This window comes from Heliangelus exortis, chromosome 6, assembly GCF_036169615.1.
Source record: "Heliangelus exortis chromosome 6, bHelExo1.hap1, whole genome shotgun sequence".
Lineage (NCBI taxonomy): Eukaryota > Metazoa > Chordata > Aves > Apodiformes > Trochilidae > Heliangelus > Heliangelus exortis.
In genome coordinates, this window is record NC_092427.1 from 16,314,939 (window position 1) to 16,332,189 (window position 17,251).

Sequence of the window (17,251 nt, forward strand, 5' to 3'; positions counted from 1 at the left end):
GCTTTTTGTCCTTAAAGGGGGAAAAAAACGCCCAACCCAAACTACTGAATTTTTCTGAAAGAGCCCAGCTGTGCCCCCAGGCCCAATTCCAGGTGCCAAATCTCCTTCTGTTCCCCAGCTGCTGTTTTCCTTCTACATCCTCACCTGGCCCACAGAAACGTGCCTGATCTTGCACTGTGTTCTTCTAGCTGCATATGGTACTGCAGTGCTGGATCGATTTGTGTGCCAGGGTACCCTTAATAAGGTCATTCTATTTATGCCTGCAGTTGTGGCTTTGAAGCATATGGTTCTTCTTGAGCCATGAAGTGCAAGCTGCAGTATTAGCAACAGCAATGAGCAGCAGACGCTTACACAGTGCTCATGGCATAAGGTCACGTTCTTTGTTATTCACAAGGATTTGGACAGCCAGTGGGGATTCCTGAAAATGCTTGAAGATTGGAGAGATTTTTAAGTCATCTAGCATGTAAAAAATTATGTTTTGGCTTCTTTACTATTGTTTCCTGTTCATTGCTCTGTGTAGAAATGTTTCAGCTGTTCTTTGAGGGAACTTCAGCAATTGCTGGTGACCTAGATGGACTAGTTACCCTGTATAGCATGCAATAAGTAGTTGACATAAATAGTTTGAGAACAGCCTAATATGCAAATTATTCTTCTGGGCTCTCTAGTGACTAATTACATAAGAAATTGTTGAAAACTACATATACAAGGTGGTTGAAAATCACTCTTGTGTTGTGTACTATTTAATTGCCAAAACAAAAGTTGTAACATAAATACATAGTACCTGCACAGCTGGCTGCTCCTTGGCATGATCTCAAAGTTGTATTTTGTGGATGTTTGTATTCCGTGTGGGAATAAGAGAGGGTCAAGATTATGGTGTGAAGATCCCAGGTGTCCCAGCTAAAGAAGACAGGAGATCTGGAGCAATGGAGATCTGTGTAATTAACGATACTAAACTAACTAGAGAATGAGAAGGGTGTTCCTGGGCTACAAAGGTGTTTTACCAAAGCAAAGAAGAGAGAAAATTGCAGTTTAGAAAGAGATGTTAGGCTCTCCCATCAACTGAACTGTGAGGTCTGGGGGAGAAGGCCAGGCATGTGCTGCATTGCCAGCATGTGACAGCTCAGATCACCTCTGTTTGAGGAAAGACATGATGGGAAAATAATACGACAGAAATAGGTATAGAAAAGGAAAGAAAACCCTCAAAACATGGGCATGGCTAAGTCACAATCCTTCCCCTTCTTCCTCATACAGATTGACACCCTGGCAGCAGAATACCCAGCAGTAACTAATTACCTCTACATCACATACAACGGGCAGGTAGGAACATTTGGAAACAACAGTCTCTGTTGTCTGGTTTGAACTCTTTTCCCTATGCTGTGAAGATGGCTTTGTTTCTGTAGCTATTATTTTGGAATTTTCTCTCACTGAAAAACTGATCCAGCGCATTTAGTGTCAATGCCCCTGTGTTGTTGTGATCCTGTTCTGTATCACCTGTTCTTGTGTCCTCTGTGCACAGGTCAGGTGCTGGGAATGCAGAACTCATGTTTCACTCCTCTCAGCCTAACATTCATTTTTATATGAAACTTAGCAGCTCCTTAGGCTGCTCCAGCATCTGAATCAGAGCTGCTGTGTCTCTTTTGATTTGGGTGCAGCACCACTCATTCCAATAGAGTGGCACTTGAGTTACATCACAGTAAACAAGATCAGACTTGAGCCCTACAATATCAGCTTGTTGAATATGGGCTGAGCACCAGAGATTTTATTCTGAAAATCACGGAACTAGGTGCTGTGGAGTACAGATCCTAATGACTTTTCTCTCTCCCTTCTCAGGAACATGATGTAAAATTTTATGACTATGGAGTGATGGTGTTGGGCTGTGGACCCTATCACATAGGTAAATCTTTCTTACAGCTCCTCTCTTCTCCTTGCACCCTTGAGCTTTCTTTGGATATTCTTGTGCTTCGTTTGTTCCCCTTCTTGTATGGTGAAAAAACCCTCCAGAGCACAGTGCACAGGACATCAATTCCTAACACAACGTTTGCATTTTACACTTGCTCAGAGACTTCATTTCATGCCCCAGAAAAAACAAAAGGATTTTATTACTTTCTTCTTGCCACTTAGTTGTGATTTCCACAAAGTTTTAGGGAACTTTTTTAATCTTGGGAAGATTGTTCCCAAAGTCTTGGGAACCTGTTACCCTCTGTAGAAGCTTATTGCTCCCACACCTGTGTTACATGTTGCCTGCCAGCTCATGACAATGTTGTTATGTACTATACATGTTACTGCTGTAGGTGTAGGTGACTATGAAAATACTTTTATATATTCAGATGCTTTTGTGTACACAGTTCTCTGTCTGTTTTTTCAGCCTCTCAGATGATCACACAGCATAAGAGTTTCCTCATAGCTATGAGGATTGGTTAGACAGACTGTTGGATTCTGTATAGGATGACTTTCCCTTTTTTTTAAATTCTTTTCTTGGATCCTTCCAAGTAAGTTGCAATTATTGAGAAGAAAAAAAATGCTTGTTATTCAGAAATATTTTTACCCGTCTGTTTCGTTTGCTCAGATGGACAGGTCACATGCTCCACTCCTGCTGCTATTTGTAGGATGTGTCTTTTTGATCTTAGTTTGAAGTAGAAACATTAAAAAAGAAGGAAATCAGGAGGAACAGTCCACAATTATGCTTTTTTTTTTTGTGAACATTTCTGCCGGTCAACGTGCTGTGTAGCATAGTTCCAAAAAATGAACATAAAAAGGATGGCACTGTTGTTTAATAATTTGATTGAATCTGTGTGAATATATTTTGCTTAGCACACCTAAAACTCCTAATTGTTTAGATCAGCCTTACAGGGCTGATGTCACTCTTATCTGTTCAGTAGCTTTGATTAGATTAAGACAGTCTTTGGAAGAGGTTGCAACTAAATAAATGTTGCTAAAGGAAACCTTGCACCTCTGAAAGACTTTTTTTCTAATTGGAATAGCCAAGTTATTTTTTTTTCCTTTGTTATCCTTGGAATGCAAATAAGCTTTATACTTTTCGTTGATGCTTTTAGAATCGTAGTCATAATTCAGTGGAATCAACTTGGTGTTCCCTGTGGATTTATATCTGCAAAACAGGAACAAGCCAACAAGCCAGAAAGGGCTAAATGATTTGGATGGAAGTTAAACATCTGACGTTAATTTATTTTATTTTATTTTTTGAAATAACGGTTTGATTTTCCTTTGTGAAAACGGAGTTTTAGATAAAAAAAAACCAAAGCACCAGCTTTATGAATTTTATTTGGAAATATTTTGAAATATACTATAGGGAAATAATATGTGTTCACTTTTGCAAAGAAATAAAATTATTTGGGGGGAAGTGAACTTTCAAAAGTCATGCTATATTCTGGAATGAAAAACAAAAATTATCCAAACGGAAGTGGGATTTTTTTAAAGTTTTCTTGTTACACCAAATAGAAACACGAAGTGAATCCATACAGTGACACACCCTTGAATTTCAGAGCTTGCTTTGATGCACGCATAAAGACCTGTGCTCCAGGAGGGCATCATTGCTCACATATTCAACATGATGTTTCTCTCTTCACTTGCTGCCAGGATGGTACCTCCTATCCTGGGAGGGCCTTTTTTTTTTTTTTTTTTTTTTGTACAAAAGTCAGCCCTGAAAGCAGTATACATAAGTTATTCCATCCACTGTGTGAACCAGCAGAGTGCTCTGTAAATCTGTAGATTTAACATGACTGGAACCTGGAAGTGCATTCAAAAGCATTCCTGTAGTGGTGCAGTGTTGGAAGGACTCTGCTGCTGTGCTCAAGCAGAATCAGAATCGTTTCTTGTATGGTTCTCTACACATATATAGTCACCTGGTATCTATTGATTGATTTACAGTTTTGTTTACTACATTCTGAAAAACGCAGTATAGTTCAGCAGTGTAGTCAAAATAATACATTTTGTTATATAAGCATGCACTAACACAAAAATCTTACCTAATCATTTCCACAGCTTGCACCTGGTAGCAAGCTCATAACATTCTCTAGGAGCCAAACTCCAATTATTCCCAGGCCATGTACTGGTCACACTATTCCATTCCTTGCAGGATCAAACAGTCTGTTTGTGTAGTTCTATCTCACATAGCTCCATCTGTTTTCCTGGTGTTTTTCCACAGTGTAGTAATTATGTTCTGAGGAGCAGTGTCTTGGGTTACAAGAGTATTACTAGTATTACTAATTATTTGCTGTCTTCCCTTTTTCCACTGTTTGAAGATAAATGTTACTGGGTGTGGGTGTGTTACACTCACAAGCATTCAGATGTGTTACCAGGTTGTAGCTAAATCAGTCAGATGGTGTCTCCAGGTGACCATTGTGTCCCCAAATTGAGGTTTCTTGTGTGTATAAGAATACCTGAATCATGGAAGTGGAATACAAGTGGCCTTGCTAGATATCCAGTTTCAGATTTTATTTCTGTCTCTTTTCTATGGCTTTTTAGCTGAGATTTAGGCATATTTGGAGGTTTGACAGAAGCGGGGAAGCAATTTGTATGCCCATCAGTGAGTGACCTGTGCCTGCCATCTGTTTGTGACTTGGTGGTGAAGGCAACAATTAAGCACACCCTGAATCTCCAGTGTATCTTGTCAGACAATTATATATAAAAATAATTTTGTCAGTGGTTAATGATCATACAGTGACTGTGAACACATGGTGAGCCCAAGGTTTTCTTGGAGACTGTAAGCATAACTATTTAATCATGATTTTTTAATATGCATCATTCTCTGTTTGTAGTACCTGTTTTACTTGTTTAAGTGTAGAAATTTATGGCAGAGCAGCTGTTAGTACAAGTCTGGACTTCAGCATTGCCTGAAGCCTGCAGCTTTGCACTGGTCCCAAGCCCTGCATTTTGCCCAAGACCAAGAACCACATCCTGGTGTCTGCCTGAGGGCCTGGGGACTCCTCTGTGCCTCTTCCCTCTGGAGGTGGCCATAGTGGTGACCAAGGGTTCAGGACAGTAGGATGAGCTTGCCCTGTAATGTTTCCATAGTCATTGTAGCCTTTAAACCAAGATAAAAGGATCACAGAGAGGTTCAAAGTGTTGTTCTACCAGTCTGCCTTATCTGACTCAGTGCACAGGAAGGTCAAACCCACTGAGTTGTAACTTTTTGCTTGGTAGGTTAGCCATACTCTGCTCTTCTGGCAGGTAAAAAATGTTTCAGTCTTCTGTTTTTTTTAAACCACATCTACACAAATTCTTCCTGTTTCCTCAAGTAAACAGCACTGTCTCATAATAAAAGGCACTCAATTTGTTCACCTCTAGGCTTCTGCCTCTTAAGTTCATCTCAAAGCATGTTGGCTGGGAGGCAGCCGGAGTTGGCTGGGCAGCAAGAGTGAAGAAGACATGAGTGTTTATGTGTGCAGAGTGACAGATGTGTCAGAGGTCTGTCACTCCAGAGCATCTGGGCTATGTAACTGTTGTGCTGAAAAGCTCACGTTTGCAGGTGATCAGTTTCCACTGGAGGACAATTAGGTTTCTTGCTCTGAGCTGACAGGACAATGCTGTTTTGTTTTTGTTTGGTTTGGTTTGGTTGGTTGTTTGGTTGGGTTTTTTTCTTTTTTTTAAAGTGTGAGTGCTGAGAAGGTCTGTTTATATTTTTTTTCTCTGCATCCTTCCTTTCCTTGTCCACTTCTCTGTCTCCTGGTAGGCAGCAGTGTGGAGTTTGATTGGTGTGCTGTCTCCAGCATCCGCACGCTGCGTCAGCTTGGCAACAAGACCGTCGTCGTGAACTGCAACCCGGAGACAGTGAGCACAGATTTTGATGAGTGTGACAGACTGTACTTTGAGGAGCTGTCGTTGGAAAGGATCCTGGACATCTACCAATATGAGGTAAAGAACAGCAGAAGCAGCAACAAAAAGCCATGAAGCAGACCAAACTTTTCAAAATTCAGTTCATGTTACTAGCTTGCTTTGGCAGAGCAGCTGGGGGTGAAGTGAGAGAGCTCGCTAGCAAAAGCTGTTTGGTTTGGATCCCGATGTTGCATTTTACACATCATTGATGTTCCTAGCAGACTGCTCAATAATGAATGCCAAATAAATATTAAATTATTTTGCAAGATGCCATATTGTGCAATATTTACAAGCAGATTTAATTTGCTGCACAGTCATTTATCGCACAAATTGTTCTGCCCTTGTGATGCTGAGCTTTAGCACTTAAGCATATCCTTGACTTTGAGCACAAGTACTTTGCCCTGAAGCAATAGAACAAGTTATGAGTGTAATGCTAATGCCTGCTCAAGAATTTGCAGTCTTGGCTTTGTGATACAGAGGCAATTCTGTTAATATGGTTTAGCATGCAGGCAGGTCGGGAAGGGGCATTGTAATTGCCATCAAACCAAAACATGTTCCAGATCCTGATCCAGACATCACATTTGTCTGTCAGGAGTTTTCAAGTGCTTAGAAATGCTGATACTAAAATTTGGAGAGAAGTTCCAGATGGATTTATAGAACAGAAACAGTTGGATTCAATGTGGAAAATACTACTTTTCAACTGGTAACACACTCATCTTTGGATTTGTGTCTGAGGCTTTCAAAGATGCTTACAAGAACTTCATCTCCCTTGAAATTCAGTGTGATTTCACCCTGTAACTTGCTGAAGCAACTTTGCTTAAGCACGTGGGTTATGTAAATACTTTATGATTTTTCTTGGCTCTTTTTTCTCAGTGTGGGACAATTTGAGCTCACCTCCTTTTTGACTGGGTACGAGTTGCTAAAATGGTTTTATAACCTGACTACATTTTGATCATTTCCAAATTTGGAACCAAACAAAAGCATATCAGAACTTAAATCCCAGTCTCCAGTCTCTGTTCATTTTACAAATTGCATCTTCATACTATCCTATTCTTACATTTTGTTTTACCTCTTCTTTAAATTTACGTAAAAACAGAGACTGATACCAGAAAGCATTAGATTTAGGACAGATCAAAAGACTCTGGTGCCTCTCAGCAGTATAAAAAACTGATTTTGAAATGCTTTAGGATTATCTGTGGGGCTCAGCTCTATAAACAATGAATTCTTGTTTGCTTCATCAACACTGAACTTCTGAACTTAGGGCATGGAGAGATCTGGTGTGACAGCTTGTCAGACAAATAGTGCTGATGAAACACAGCACCTAATTACTGCAAAATCAAAGAAAAGGTAGAGATAGGTGATGAGGGAGCAACTACTCATTTAAACATGTAGTGCTAGTAATTAGCAAGTTGGGTAAGAAAAATAGGTGAAAGGAATTACATTGTCCTGCTTGTCACATCAGGGCTCAGTGAGTTTGATAGGAGGTGTTACAGATCTCAGGGTCTGACAGAAGAATCCTGTGGTACCCAGAGCTAAAGGGGAAGGACACTCTCTTGGCAACTTCCTCAGCTCAGCTGGTCATGTTCATCAGCTGGACTGTGCTCATGCTTCTGGGTATGTTTTTAACCTGTCCTGTTGTGAAGTAAGCCAAGAAGTGACTGTGAGGGAAGAAGTGGGCAAGGAAGGAGGAAGCAACTGGATCTGAGGTGCTGGGAATAAAATGGGGTAGAAGAGATATGCCAGGAGTTGGCAGAGTATTCTGCTACTCTGACTTGGGTATGAAAACAGCCACTTTGGTGTTTGCTCTGGAGGTGTCTAAGCCTAAACATCCAAACTTAGGGTTATGCTGTCTACTAAATCCTGAGAGGAATAATAAATATTCAGGTATTTTAGAACACCCAGTCTGAGTGAAAAAAAGTGCATTTAAAGTGAAGATTAGAATAATTAGACTAGATTGCAGAACGAGGTTACCAAAGAGACCAAGGGGGTTGGAACCTGCCCACCAAGAGCTGGTCACAGCTTGGCACACTCCTATCTCAGTTGCCCCTCATCTTCCTCCCTCCTGTGTGCCCTTTACCCCTCCCTTTTCAGTCATCATTCACAGCTGCTCTGACTCACCAGAGACTCAGCTCTGCACAACAAGAGCTGTGCTTTGGAGGGAAGGTTAGTTTACTGTGAAGACAGTAATTTAAAAAGAAATAAATTAAAAAATCCTTCCCTGAGATTTATTGACTTTTTGACAATCACCAGTCAATAAAGTCCCTCAGACTTTATTGACAATGAAGATGTTCCCTTTTTATTTTAATATCTATGTGCTTGATGGCCTCTTCTGATTCCTTTTCAGTTTCTGGGATCATTCTGAAACAATTCATAAAACTAAAGGAGGCTCTTAGGTATAATTTTAATGGTCTAATTTATTTTCAAACGCAAGGAAGAAGAAAACCCGACTCTATTACTAATGACATAAAAGCAAGGTAGTAATAAAAAGAGGGATTTTTGTTATAAAAGGGAAAGTAATTCTCTCTATGTGTCTTCCACTAGATTATATATAGCATATATTTTAAAGATATCTAATGGCAAGGATGTTTTTCATTTTCTTTATAATTAAAATATGGCTGATGACAAAGTGATGTGCAGTGGAGTCCATTTCTGTCTGCCCACATTTCTCAGTGGAGCAGCCCTGTTCCCTAGAGGGATGGTGGGCTGCTCTTTAGGTGAGCATGCTTTGGGAAATAACATCAGAATTTTAAAGGAAGAAGTAAGCAGCATCTGGGCCACAATTTATGGTTCTTTTTTGAGTAAAACCAAGTACATTATTCTTTGTTATCTGCTTGAATAAGTCAGCTCCTCTCTTTCCTTGGGGTTGGAGTGTCCCTAACTCCATCCCATGCTTGATATAGGCAATATTTGTATTTTAGAGGCTCAGTGACTATAATTGTTTTAGAGGAAGAAATAAATATCAGCTGAAGAGAAGCTGTTGGATGAGACATTTGAATTTCAAAGATGTTGAGGATAGATTAAGATGTCGGCTGACCTTGGCACCAAAGCTACATTTACTTGCTGTCGAACAGGAACTACCCCAAGCTGCAAGAAGGGGTTTGCTTATTCACTGTTTGGTTCTCATCCATGTAGGATGGTAAGGGACCCAGACAATAGGGATAACTACTGTATTTTTTATTGGTCTGGAAGCAGTAAGGAACAGATTTTTCTTCCAAGTTGGAGTTGGTGAGCACCAGTGTCATGATATAACCCCACGTGGGCACAAAACAGCCTCTGTCCTTGCTCCACCCTTTGCTAATGAGGCATTTTCCCTTCCTGTCAGCAGCATGTCATCCCATAAGTGACTACTTGGTGAAAAGGAAAAACATCATCTCCAGCATGTATGATAGCATTTTAAGCAAATAATCTTCAGACATTGAGATAATAAGTGCTGCTTAAATGCCAGACTTTTTTAGTGGATTTTTATTATGGTAGGAAATGAACTGCAGTACAGTTGGGTGGGTTTGTTCTGTCATTTATCATCTGTTTTTTCTCAGTCCCTTCTAGTCCATCCTGCTCTTAGCTTACAGATCTGCCACTCTAAATCCTGTTAAATCCCTCATTCAGAAGTTCCTCTTCCAGGTGGGCCAGTGGGGCTATCCTTCTTCAGGAAAAACACACTTGTTAGTTAAAAGGATATTGATACATTAAGAGATAAGGCCAAACCATGGATCACTTGATTTATGTTTCTCATCTGTTGGAGGTGAATGAAACTGTGTGGACTATATTTGGTTCAAAAGAGCCCTTCCCTGCAGCTGTAACGTGGGCCTGATTCTCCTTTGGACAAAGTTTCACCAGCTTAAATTTGGAAGTGAAGTGCCCATTATTTAATTACTGTCCATTATTATGTTTGGAGTCAGTGTTGTCCTTCTCCTAGGATGGCTGCCTGAAGGCCAGTGAGCCCATACTGCCCATCTAAATAAAATGTCCTTATTTGCACCCAAAGGAGGACGTGTGTTTGCAAGCAACCTCACTTGTTTCTTGTGATTTTTCCATTTCTTATTTCCTCACTTAAAATGTTGTGGTTGCCCAGAGATAGTTGTGAAACTTGCCACTGTGGCTGTGTCACCTGTTCTGCTTCATCTGCTTCTGGAATTGCAGTGTTTGCAAATAACCTGTGTAGAAATGAGTGCATATGACCACTTGGCTGAAGTATTTGTTATTGAGTGTGCTACCAGGCTTGAGGAGCTAAGCAGGAATAATGAGGTTGAATTTAAATAGAGGCTGAAGTGTTATTCACTGTCACAAGATGACTGATAGAATGGGCTCTGTTGATCTAGGGTGTGCTTTGCAATGTATGGGCCAGCAAGGGGTCAGGAGGGAGCAGTCCTTGAAGACTGGCTTCCAGGGCTAGGAAAGGTGTTACCTTAGCAAAGAACAGTGCTGGCAGAAAAAAAAATCCAGTTGTTTCCCAAATTGCCTCTCTGCTGGAGCCTACTGCCTCTCAACTCTGTAGTAAAAAGGAGTTTACATGAATGTCTGCTACTCTGGAAGTCTCTGACCATGAGTGTGAGAGAAAAGCTGCTCTGAGAAAGAAAAGTGACTTAAAACATCTTATTTGTTCATTCTACTGGGTCCAAGGGTCACAGCCAGGGGGTGGAAGTGGTCTCGGTTGAAGTGATGCTCCCCATGTTCTCAGGTGTAGGAGAACACGAGAGGGAGACCTGACCCTACTGAGCAGATTTCTGAGTTTTGTTGTGGGATGTGAGGTTTTCATGGTGCAGTGGCCTTCCTCTGCAAAGCCAGGCAGGGTGTGTCAGCTCAGTGCTTATCCCCCCTGGGAAGGCAGAAGCACCTGAACATGACATGAAAATAAAGTAACAGTCTGTGGTTCTAGCAGATCTTGGCTTGATGTCAAAAGGCATGCGAGCACTGCATACTTCTTTGGTTTCTTGGGGAATTTGACCTTAAGTTACTCCTGTCTGTTGAGTGATATCAAGGAGAATATTGCTGTTTTAGTGAGGCTACACACTCCGAATCACACTCAGTAGCCTGAGTGCCTCTGGATCAGCACAACTGTGATCTGCCTTTGCTCACAGCAACCTGAGGAGTGATGTAACACTGTCATAACAGCTCTTAACGTTAAGCAAACTTGGATGTGACTGTGCTTATTTCTCTTTACCACCAGGGATGCAGTGGTTGCATTATTTCTGTAGGTGGGCAGATTCCTAATAACCTGGCAGTGCCACTGCACCAGAGTGGAGTGAAGATCCTTGGCACAAATCCTTTGCAGATCGATCGGGCAGAAGATCGCTCTGTATTCTCAGCTGTTCTGGATGAGCTGCACGTGGCCCAGGCTCCCTGGAAAGCAGTCAGCAAACTGGTAAGTTGGGACGTGCCTCTGGGGGATGATGAAGCAGCTGGGGGTTGTTACAAACATCTTTTCAAGAGAGACTAACTTGCTGATGCTGATATTCCAAAGGCAGTTGAGTTTTCTGCTCCCAGTGTTGAAGAACAGTCTTGAATCTATAGCATCCCTAGAATGGGATGGAAGCCAGGGGAGGTCACCTTTACACAACAAGAATTATAGAATAGTTTTGGTTGGAAAAGACCTTTTAAATCATTGAATCCAATCATTAACCTGACTCTACTGAGTCTGGTGCTAAACCGTGTCCCTCAGCTCCACACCTACATGTCTTTTAAATGCCTCCAGGGATGGTGATTGAACCATTTCCTGGGCTCAGCATGTTCCAGTGCCTGACAACCAGTGAAGACATTTCTTCTAATATCCAAACTAAACCTCCCTTGGCACAACTTGAGGCTGTTTCATCTTGTTCTGTCACTTGTTATTAGGGAGAAGAGAGTAACCCCACCTTGCTACAACCTCCCTTCAAGTAGTTGTAGAGGGAAAGAAGGTCTCCCCTCAGCCTCCTCTTCTCCAGACTGAGGAACCCCAGTTCCCTCAGTTGCTGTTCATATATACCCATCAAAAGTGAGCACCACTCTCAAGCTACTGTAGTTTATTCTTCTGGTCTTGAAAACTCTTCTAGCAGGTGGAGATTGTAAAGGAATAGAGGTGTGTTTGGTGTGTTTTTTCCTGATGAAGCTCTATGGGCAGGAAGGTCTGAAGGTGACAGCTCTGAAAAGCAATTACATTCAGCTTAGCCCAGGCTGTAGTCCTCCACTTCCCTCCTCCCCTCCCAGTCGTAACGGCCAGTAAAGTGCAAATGCAATTAGAACTGAAATTTTAGGATGACTTTAAAATATTTTCTTGTTCGCAGCATGTTTTTCCTCCCTTTCTTTTAGAGTGATGCAGTTGAATTTGCAAGCTCTGTGGGTTACCCATGCTTGCTGAGGCCTTCCTATGTTCTGAGGTAAGGTTTCACCACTAGAACTCATAACACTGAACATCTGAACTACAAAAGCCTCTTTCAGACAAAGTAGTATAATTTCAGGGGATGTGTAGAAAACACCATGCTAGGTGCATGTGGCATAAAGCTGCCTGTCTCAGGAGGTGTGGCCACTGCTCAAACCAATAAAGGAACCCAATGGATCCCTTATGTCCATCAGGCACAGAGCAAAGGTAGAACATAATCATAAGAATCTGTTTAGCTGCATTACCTTTTTCATATCTCAAGGCCAAATCCACGAACCATCTGTGATATTCCTTAAGGTTCCTTAGGCTACTACTTGTACAATTAAGCCAGGAGATTGTTTGCTACCAGGAAAACCAGAAGGGAACATGCTGAGACAATTTATTGGGGTTGGCATCTGTTTTCAGAAAATGACAGCACATCATTTGAATTCAGCTTATTTGCTAAGCTTCTCTGCTTACAGGCATGTTTTATGTCCCTATGCTGTGGCAGCTGCTTCTCTTTCAGTAGACTTTGTGCAGAGCCAGGCATTTCCAGGAGTTAGGCTTTTTTGAAGAAGTTACTCCATCACATCCACAGAGCAAACTTAAATGTTCAGAATGATCATTCTTCTCTGTGAGGCATTTCTTCACAGCTGGATGAGTAGGCACAGGGAGGCAGTTTGTTGGGCACAATTTACAAGTGAAAATAAATTGGAGACAGGATCCTTTTCATATGAAAAAAGAGACATATCTACATGAAAAGGCACAGTATTCATTTTTAGGAGAGAAAACCCCAGCTTTTTTACTTAAAAAAGAAGAAAAGGAAAATTATTTCTTGTGTTTTCAGCCCTTGAGCAAATATCCAGACTGTTGAATGTGACTTTCTCTATCCAGTTTCTGAAGCTTACAGTGGGTTTGTGAAGCAGTTACAAACCAGCACTCGGATCAGAAGGATAAATTAGAAACTTCTCGTGATCTAATTCTCCAGAGTTTTAGGGACCCCTTCTTTTAGCCTGTTGGTTCTATCCATATTGAATTCAGCACAGGTCCTTTCCATTGTAAGAATTTGCTAAAGAGTGTTTGGACAGCTTGGGGGGACTTCAGGGAGAAAGATGAAATTGGAGATGTAAACTTGAGGAAACAGAAAGTGCAAAGCCCTAGTGCAGCACACTGTCTGGCCTTTATTTGCAGAACAGCAGCAGGTCCACAGCTAGACTTTTCCATCCTTTGATCAGATATAGCCTTTAATATTTGCCAGTTGCCTTGGAAAGCTAAATGCAAATCCTCACTAGTTACATACTGTATGCACCAGCTCACATCACTGAGGATGGGTCCAATTGAACTCCATTGATTTACATCACCTGGACAGGTAGTCCAGTATGTATAATCACTTAGGGACTTTTGTCTATTTATATTAGGTTAAAAATGACTCTTTTTGTGCAATAGATGCTTTCTCTGCTTTTTTTCCACAGCCTTTGTGGGCTTGTCCACCAGAGTCAGGGGAAGGTGAGCATCAGTGGTGGGAGTTACCAAAATAACATCTTTTTTTATCTTTAAAAGAGATGTAAATCACTGACTCTGGACCTGTGTTTTCCTCAACCTCCATCTGATATTATTAATAGCTACATTTCAAAGTAGCTATGGCATACAAGTATCTGTATCTGCTGTGGTCCCTCCATTAGTGGCTGAGATGTTTGGGATGGGCACAGCAAAATGCCCAGTGCAGAGCAGTGCATTTTCATCTGCATTTACACTGTGTACCATCACCAGTGGCCTGTGCATTCTGCCCTTCATCTCTCACTGATGAGCAATTGGGCAAATGTGAGCAAAGTCCTTGTTCACTCCTGAGCTCACAGATCACCTGCACTTGTGCTGAAAGTCTGGGTCCTTTCTGAGGCTGCCTGGCTGACTCTATCCCCTCCAACTCAAGAGGAGCTTTAAAGACTTGGGTCAGAAAGGGGATTTGGCAGCAGTGCTAAGGCTACAGAACCATGGCTCTTGATTTGATTCTTTGTTATGGTTCTGTAGGACACCTGTCCTCTCTGGGAAGTCAAATGGAGGTTCATTATGTACCAGCTATGTCTTTCTTTCAGTCCAAGTGGCCTGAGGCAGTGGCTTACTCGGCTTGTCTATAACATAAAGGTAGTTGGCAACCTAGTGCTGTGGTGTCTAACACTGATACCTCCTTTGGAGGCACAAGGGAAGCTGACCTGTTTTCTTTTCTTTGCCATTCTCACAGTGGGTCTGCAATGAATGTAGTTTTCACTGAAGAGGAAATGAAGAAGTTCTTAGCAGAAGCCACCAGAGTCTCTCAGGTGCCAGTCTTTGCTCTACTACTGCTTTTTTATGTGTTTTCTGCATTTTTTTTTCACGTCTACTGTGTTTTCCATCTCTTTGGTTTTGTTTATGTATTGCACCTTCCTCACTCCTTTCCCTTCCTTGCTTGGAGAGGAGCCAGTGAAATCAGAATTTGACCCCTCAGTTTGTTCCTTACTGGGCAGATTTGGGAGCCTGTTCAGGAATCCTTACTGATGCCACTGGGATGCCTGGATGGATTGGATACTGCAGTTACTTGTCATACCCAGACATCCATTTCTGATGAATCAAGTATACACAGATGGAAGGCCAAGGGCTGAGACTCTTCCTACCCTTCATCCTGCCATCTTCTCTCTCACCACTGATTTTTTTTCTTTTTTTTTTAAACCCTTTTAAGCGCAGGAACATTTGCAAGATTTTGCTATGGCATTTAACTCTCCATGTATTGAATTCCATTTCCTCTGATAGAAAAGCAGGACTGCTGGCTGCTTACTATTAATCCAGTGGGATTATTGATCTGCAGAGCATGTTATGTAGAAGAGGAAGGCTTTGGTTTCCATTTAAAATGTTTCTCAATAGCTAAATTGGGAATCTCTGTTCTATTAAGTGTCTCTTTTCTAGCAAAGGGAAGGATTTGGTCTAGTACATTGAAATTTAGGAAAGAAAAATCTGAGCACTTTCCCGAAGTCATGAGTGCTTCAGAACATAAGAAATAACTCAAAGTTTGCATTTCTTCTATACTTTCTATCAGTGTTATTACACAAAGGATATTTGCAGAGATGAGAATATGGGAGGAGGAGAAAGTTAAAGAATCAAGGTTAAATGAAGAACATACAGAACTCAAAGTCTGACCTTTCCTCAGTCTCCGAGTTTGGCCTTGCCTTTTGGGATGTTTTCCTCTGAGGGCTTTTTTCCCCTTCTTTTGAATAATCACTGTTTAGAACAGTACTGAAGCACCATACATGTTACTGTCAGGGGAATCTAAGCCTGTTCAGTGGAACAGATCATGTTTGCTGTTGGAAGGCTTGATGATGGCAAGGGGGGCCCTAAAGAAAGCTGAAGCCCAGGAAAGTGGCCCTTGGCAGCTTAACTTGTCCTGTCTTGATTGACTTGAATTGGGCAATGTTGTTCTTTATTGCTGAGAGGTCTCCTCCTGGTACAGGATGCCCTGGTGGGAGCTGAAGTTGTAAAGTCTTGACAATGTGTAATGTATTCCTGGGGGAAAGAGTGAATTTTCCCATATGATCCTTATGATGTCCAGTTCTGCTACACAAACAAGGCACTGACATTTGCTGCGAACATGACTGTTTGCATACCAAGAGCTTTTGGGTGCTTTGTCTCTGATCCTGCAGAGGCTTGGTCCAATGTATATACTGACAAATTTGTATATTCTTTGAAACAACATAAAATGGCCTTTACTGGATTGGCACTTGGACTCTGTGATCATAGAGATCACATAGAGAGAATGATCTGATCTTCTTTCCAACTGTGACAATTTTGTGATTCTGTGACTTACACTAAATTTACATGCTAAATATTTTGCTACTGTAATTAAACTGCAAAAAGAAGAATTCTTATCTTCATGCAGTGTTTTTATTTCTGCAAAAGCCATAGTATAATTGAAGCTAAACTAGAAAAAAAGCAAACTAGAACAAAAGTACTGTATTTTCCTTCTAAATTAGGCAGCTTGCTTGGTGTTTTTTTTTTTTTTTTTTTTTTTTTTTTTTTTTTTTTTGTTTTTTTTTTTGTTTTTTTTTGAGTATCATCAAGGATTTATGGCCTGTGAGTGGTTCCACAGAAGCTGGCAATATTACTTATGAGCATGTAACTGGATATGAGTGTCTCTGTGGGACACACACTTCATTTTTTTCTGGTTACAAAACCTTACCTAATTCTGCTCCATCCAAAAGAGCATCTCCAAATAAAGTGTCTGACTAGTGTTCTGTTGTTTTAGCAACTTTGATGTTAGGGTGTTGTGTCATTGTGGCATTTATATTGTCAGTAATGTTCAAAACTTCCTGTGTGAGTTGAGACAGATTGGAGTAAACAAGGTTCTATGTACATATAAAATCTTCTGGTGAAAAACTGCAGCAAGACAGAAAGTTACAGGACACAAGCTTCTAAATGTATGAAACAGTGCAGGCTGCTACATTGTCCTTGCCTGTGAATTTGCCCTTGCACTGATAAATGTAAGGAATTGTTTCTTGTAACTTTTGGAATTGCTTTATATTTTTTCAAGAGGAGCCTTTTCAGCATGCACAGACTGTCATTTATTCAATTTTTTTCTCTAATAAATAACAGGCAGTTAATAGTGGATAGGACAGGTAAAATGTTGAGACATAAAGCTGGCCTAGAAGAACATGGATTAGATTTTTAATTGTTTGTTGGAGCAGGTGGCTGGAAGGAGAAAGCATTAGGGAAGAGTCAGAAGTGAAGCAGGTTGAAGGGGAAAGGAAGACTGTGTTTACCAGTGAATGTATTGGGAGCCAAGGACAGGTTGTTCCTGGCCAGATAAAATTAGTGGCAATTTCTCTCTTGGGAGACCTAGAAAATGAGACAAGGAAATGAGAAAGGAATGCACCTCTTGCCTAAAATATATGACATTTCTAACAAGCAAATGGCCACAATACAGAATCATCAGGTATGATAAGAATCAATTACTCTGGGAATAAGATGCTCAGTGACGTGACTGGGAGGCAAAGAAGAAGGAAGAATTTGAGACCTTGAAGGAAAGAAATATCTTCAGGACACAGGATCAGAAGTCACTGG

At 41.0% G+C, this 17,251-nt stretch overlaps 1 protein-coding gene across 1 annotated transcript in view; it reads left to right on the plus strand.

Moving 5' to 3' along the window:
• The window catches only part of CPS1 (carbamoyl-phosphate synthase 1), a 91,132-nt gene that overhangs the window by 54,432 nt on the left and 19,449 nt on the right, over nt 1-17,251 (plus strand). Inside the window, exons 23-28 of the mRNA XM_071746886.1 lie at nt 1,252-1,317; nt 1,831-1,894; nt 5,690-5,871; nt 11,000-11,194; nt 12,118-12,185; nt 14,406-14,481. Coding sequence (XP_071602987.1) covers nt 1,252-1,317; nt 1,831-1,894; nt 5,690-5,871; nt 11,000-11,194; nt 12,118-12,185; nt 14,406-14,481 — 651 coding nt within the window. The remainder of the gene's footprint in view (nt 1-1,251; nt 1,318-1,830; nt 1,895-5,689; nt 5,872-10,999; nt 11,195-12,117; nt 12,186-14,405; nt 14,482-17,251) is intronic.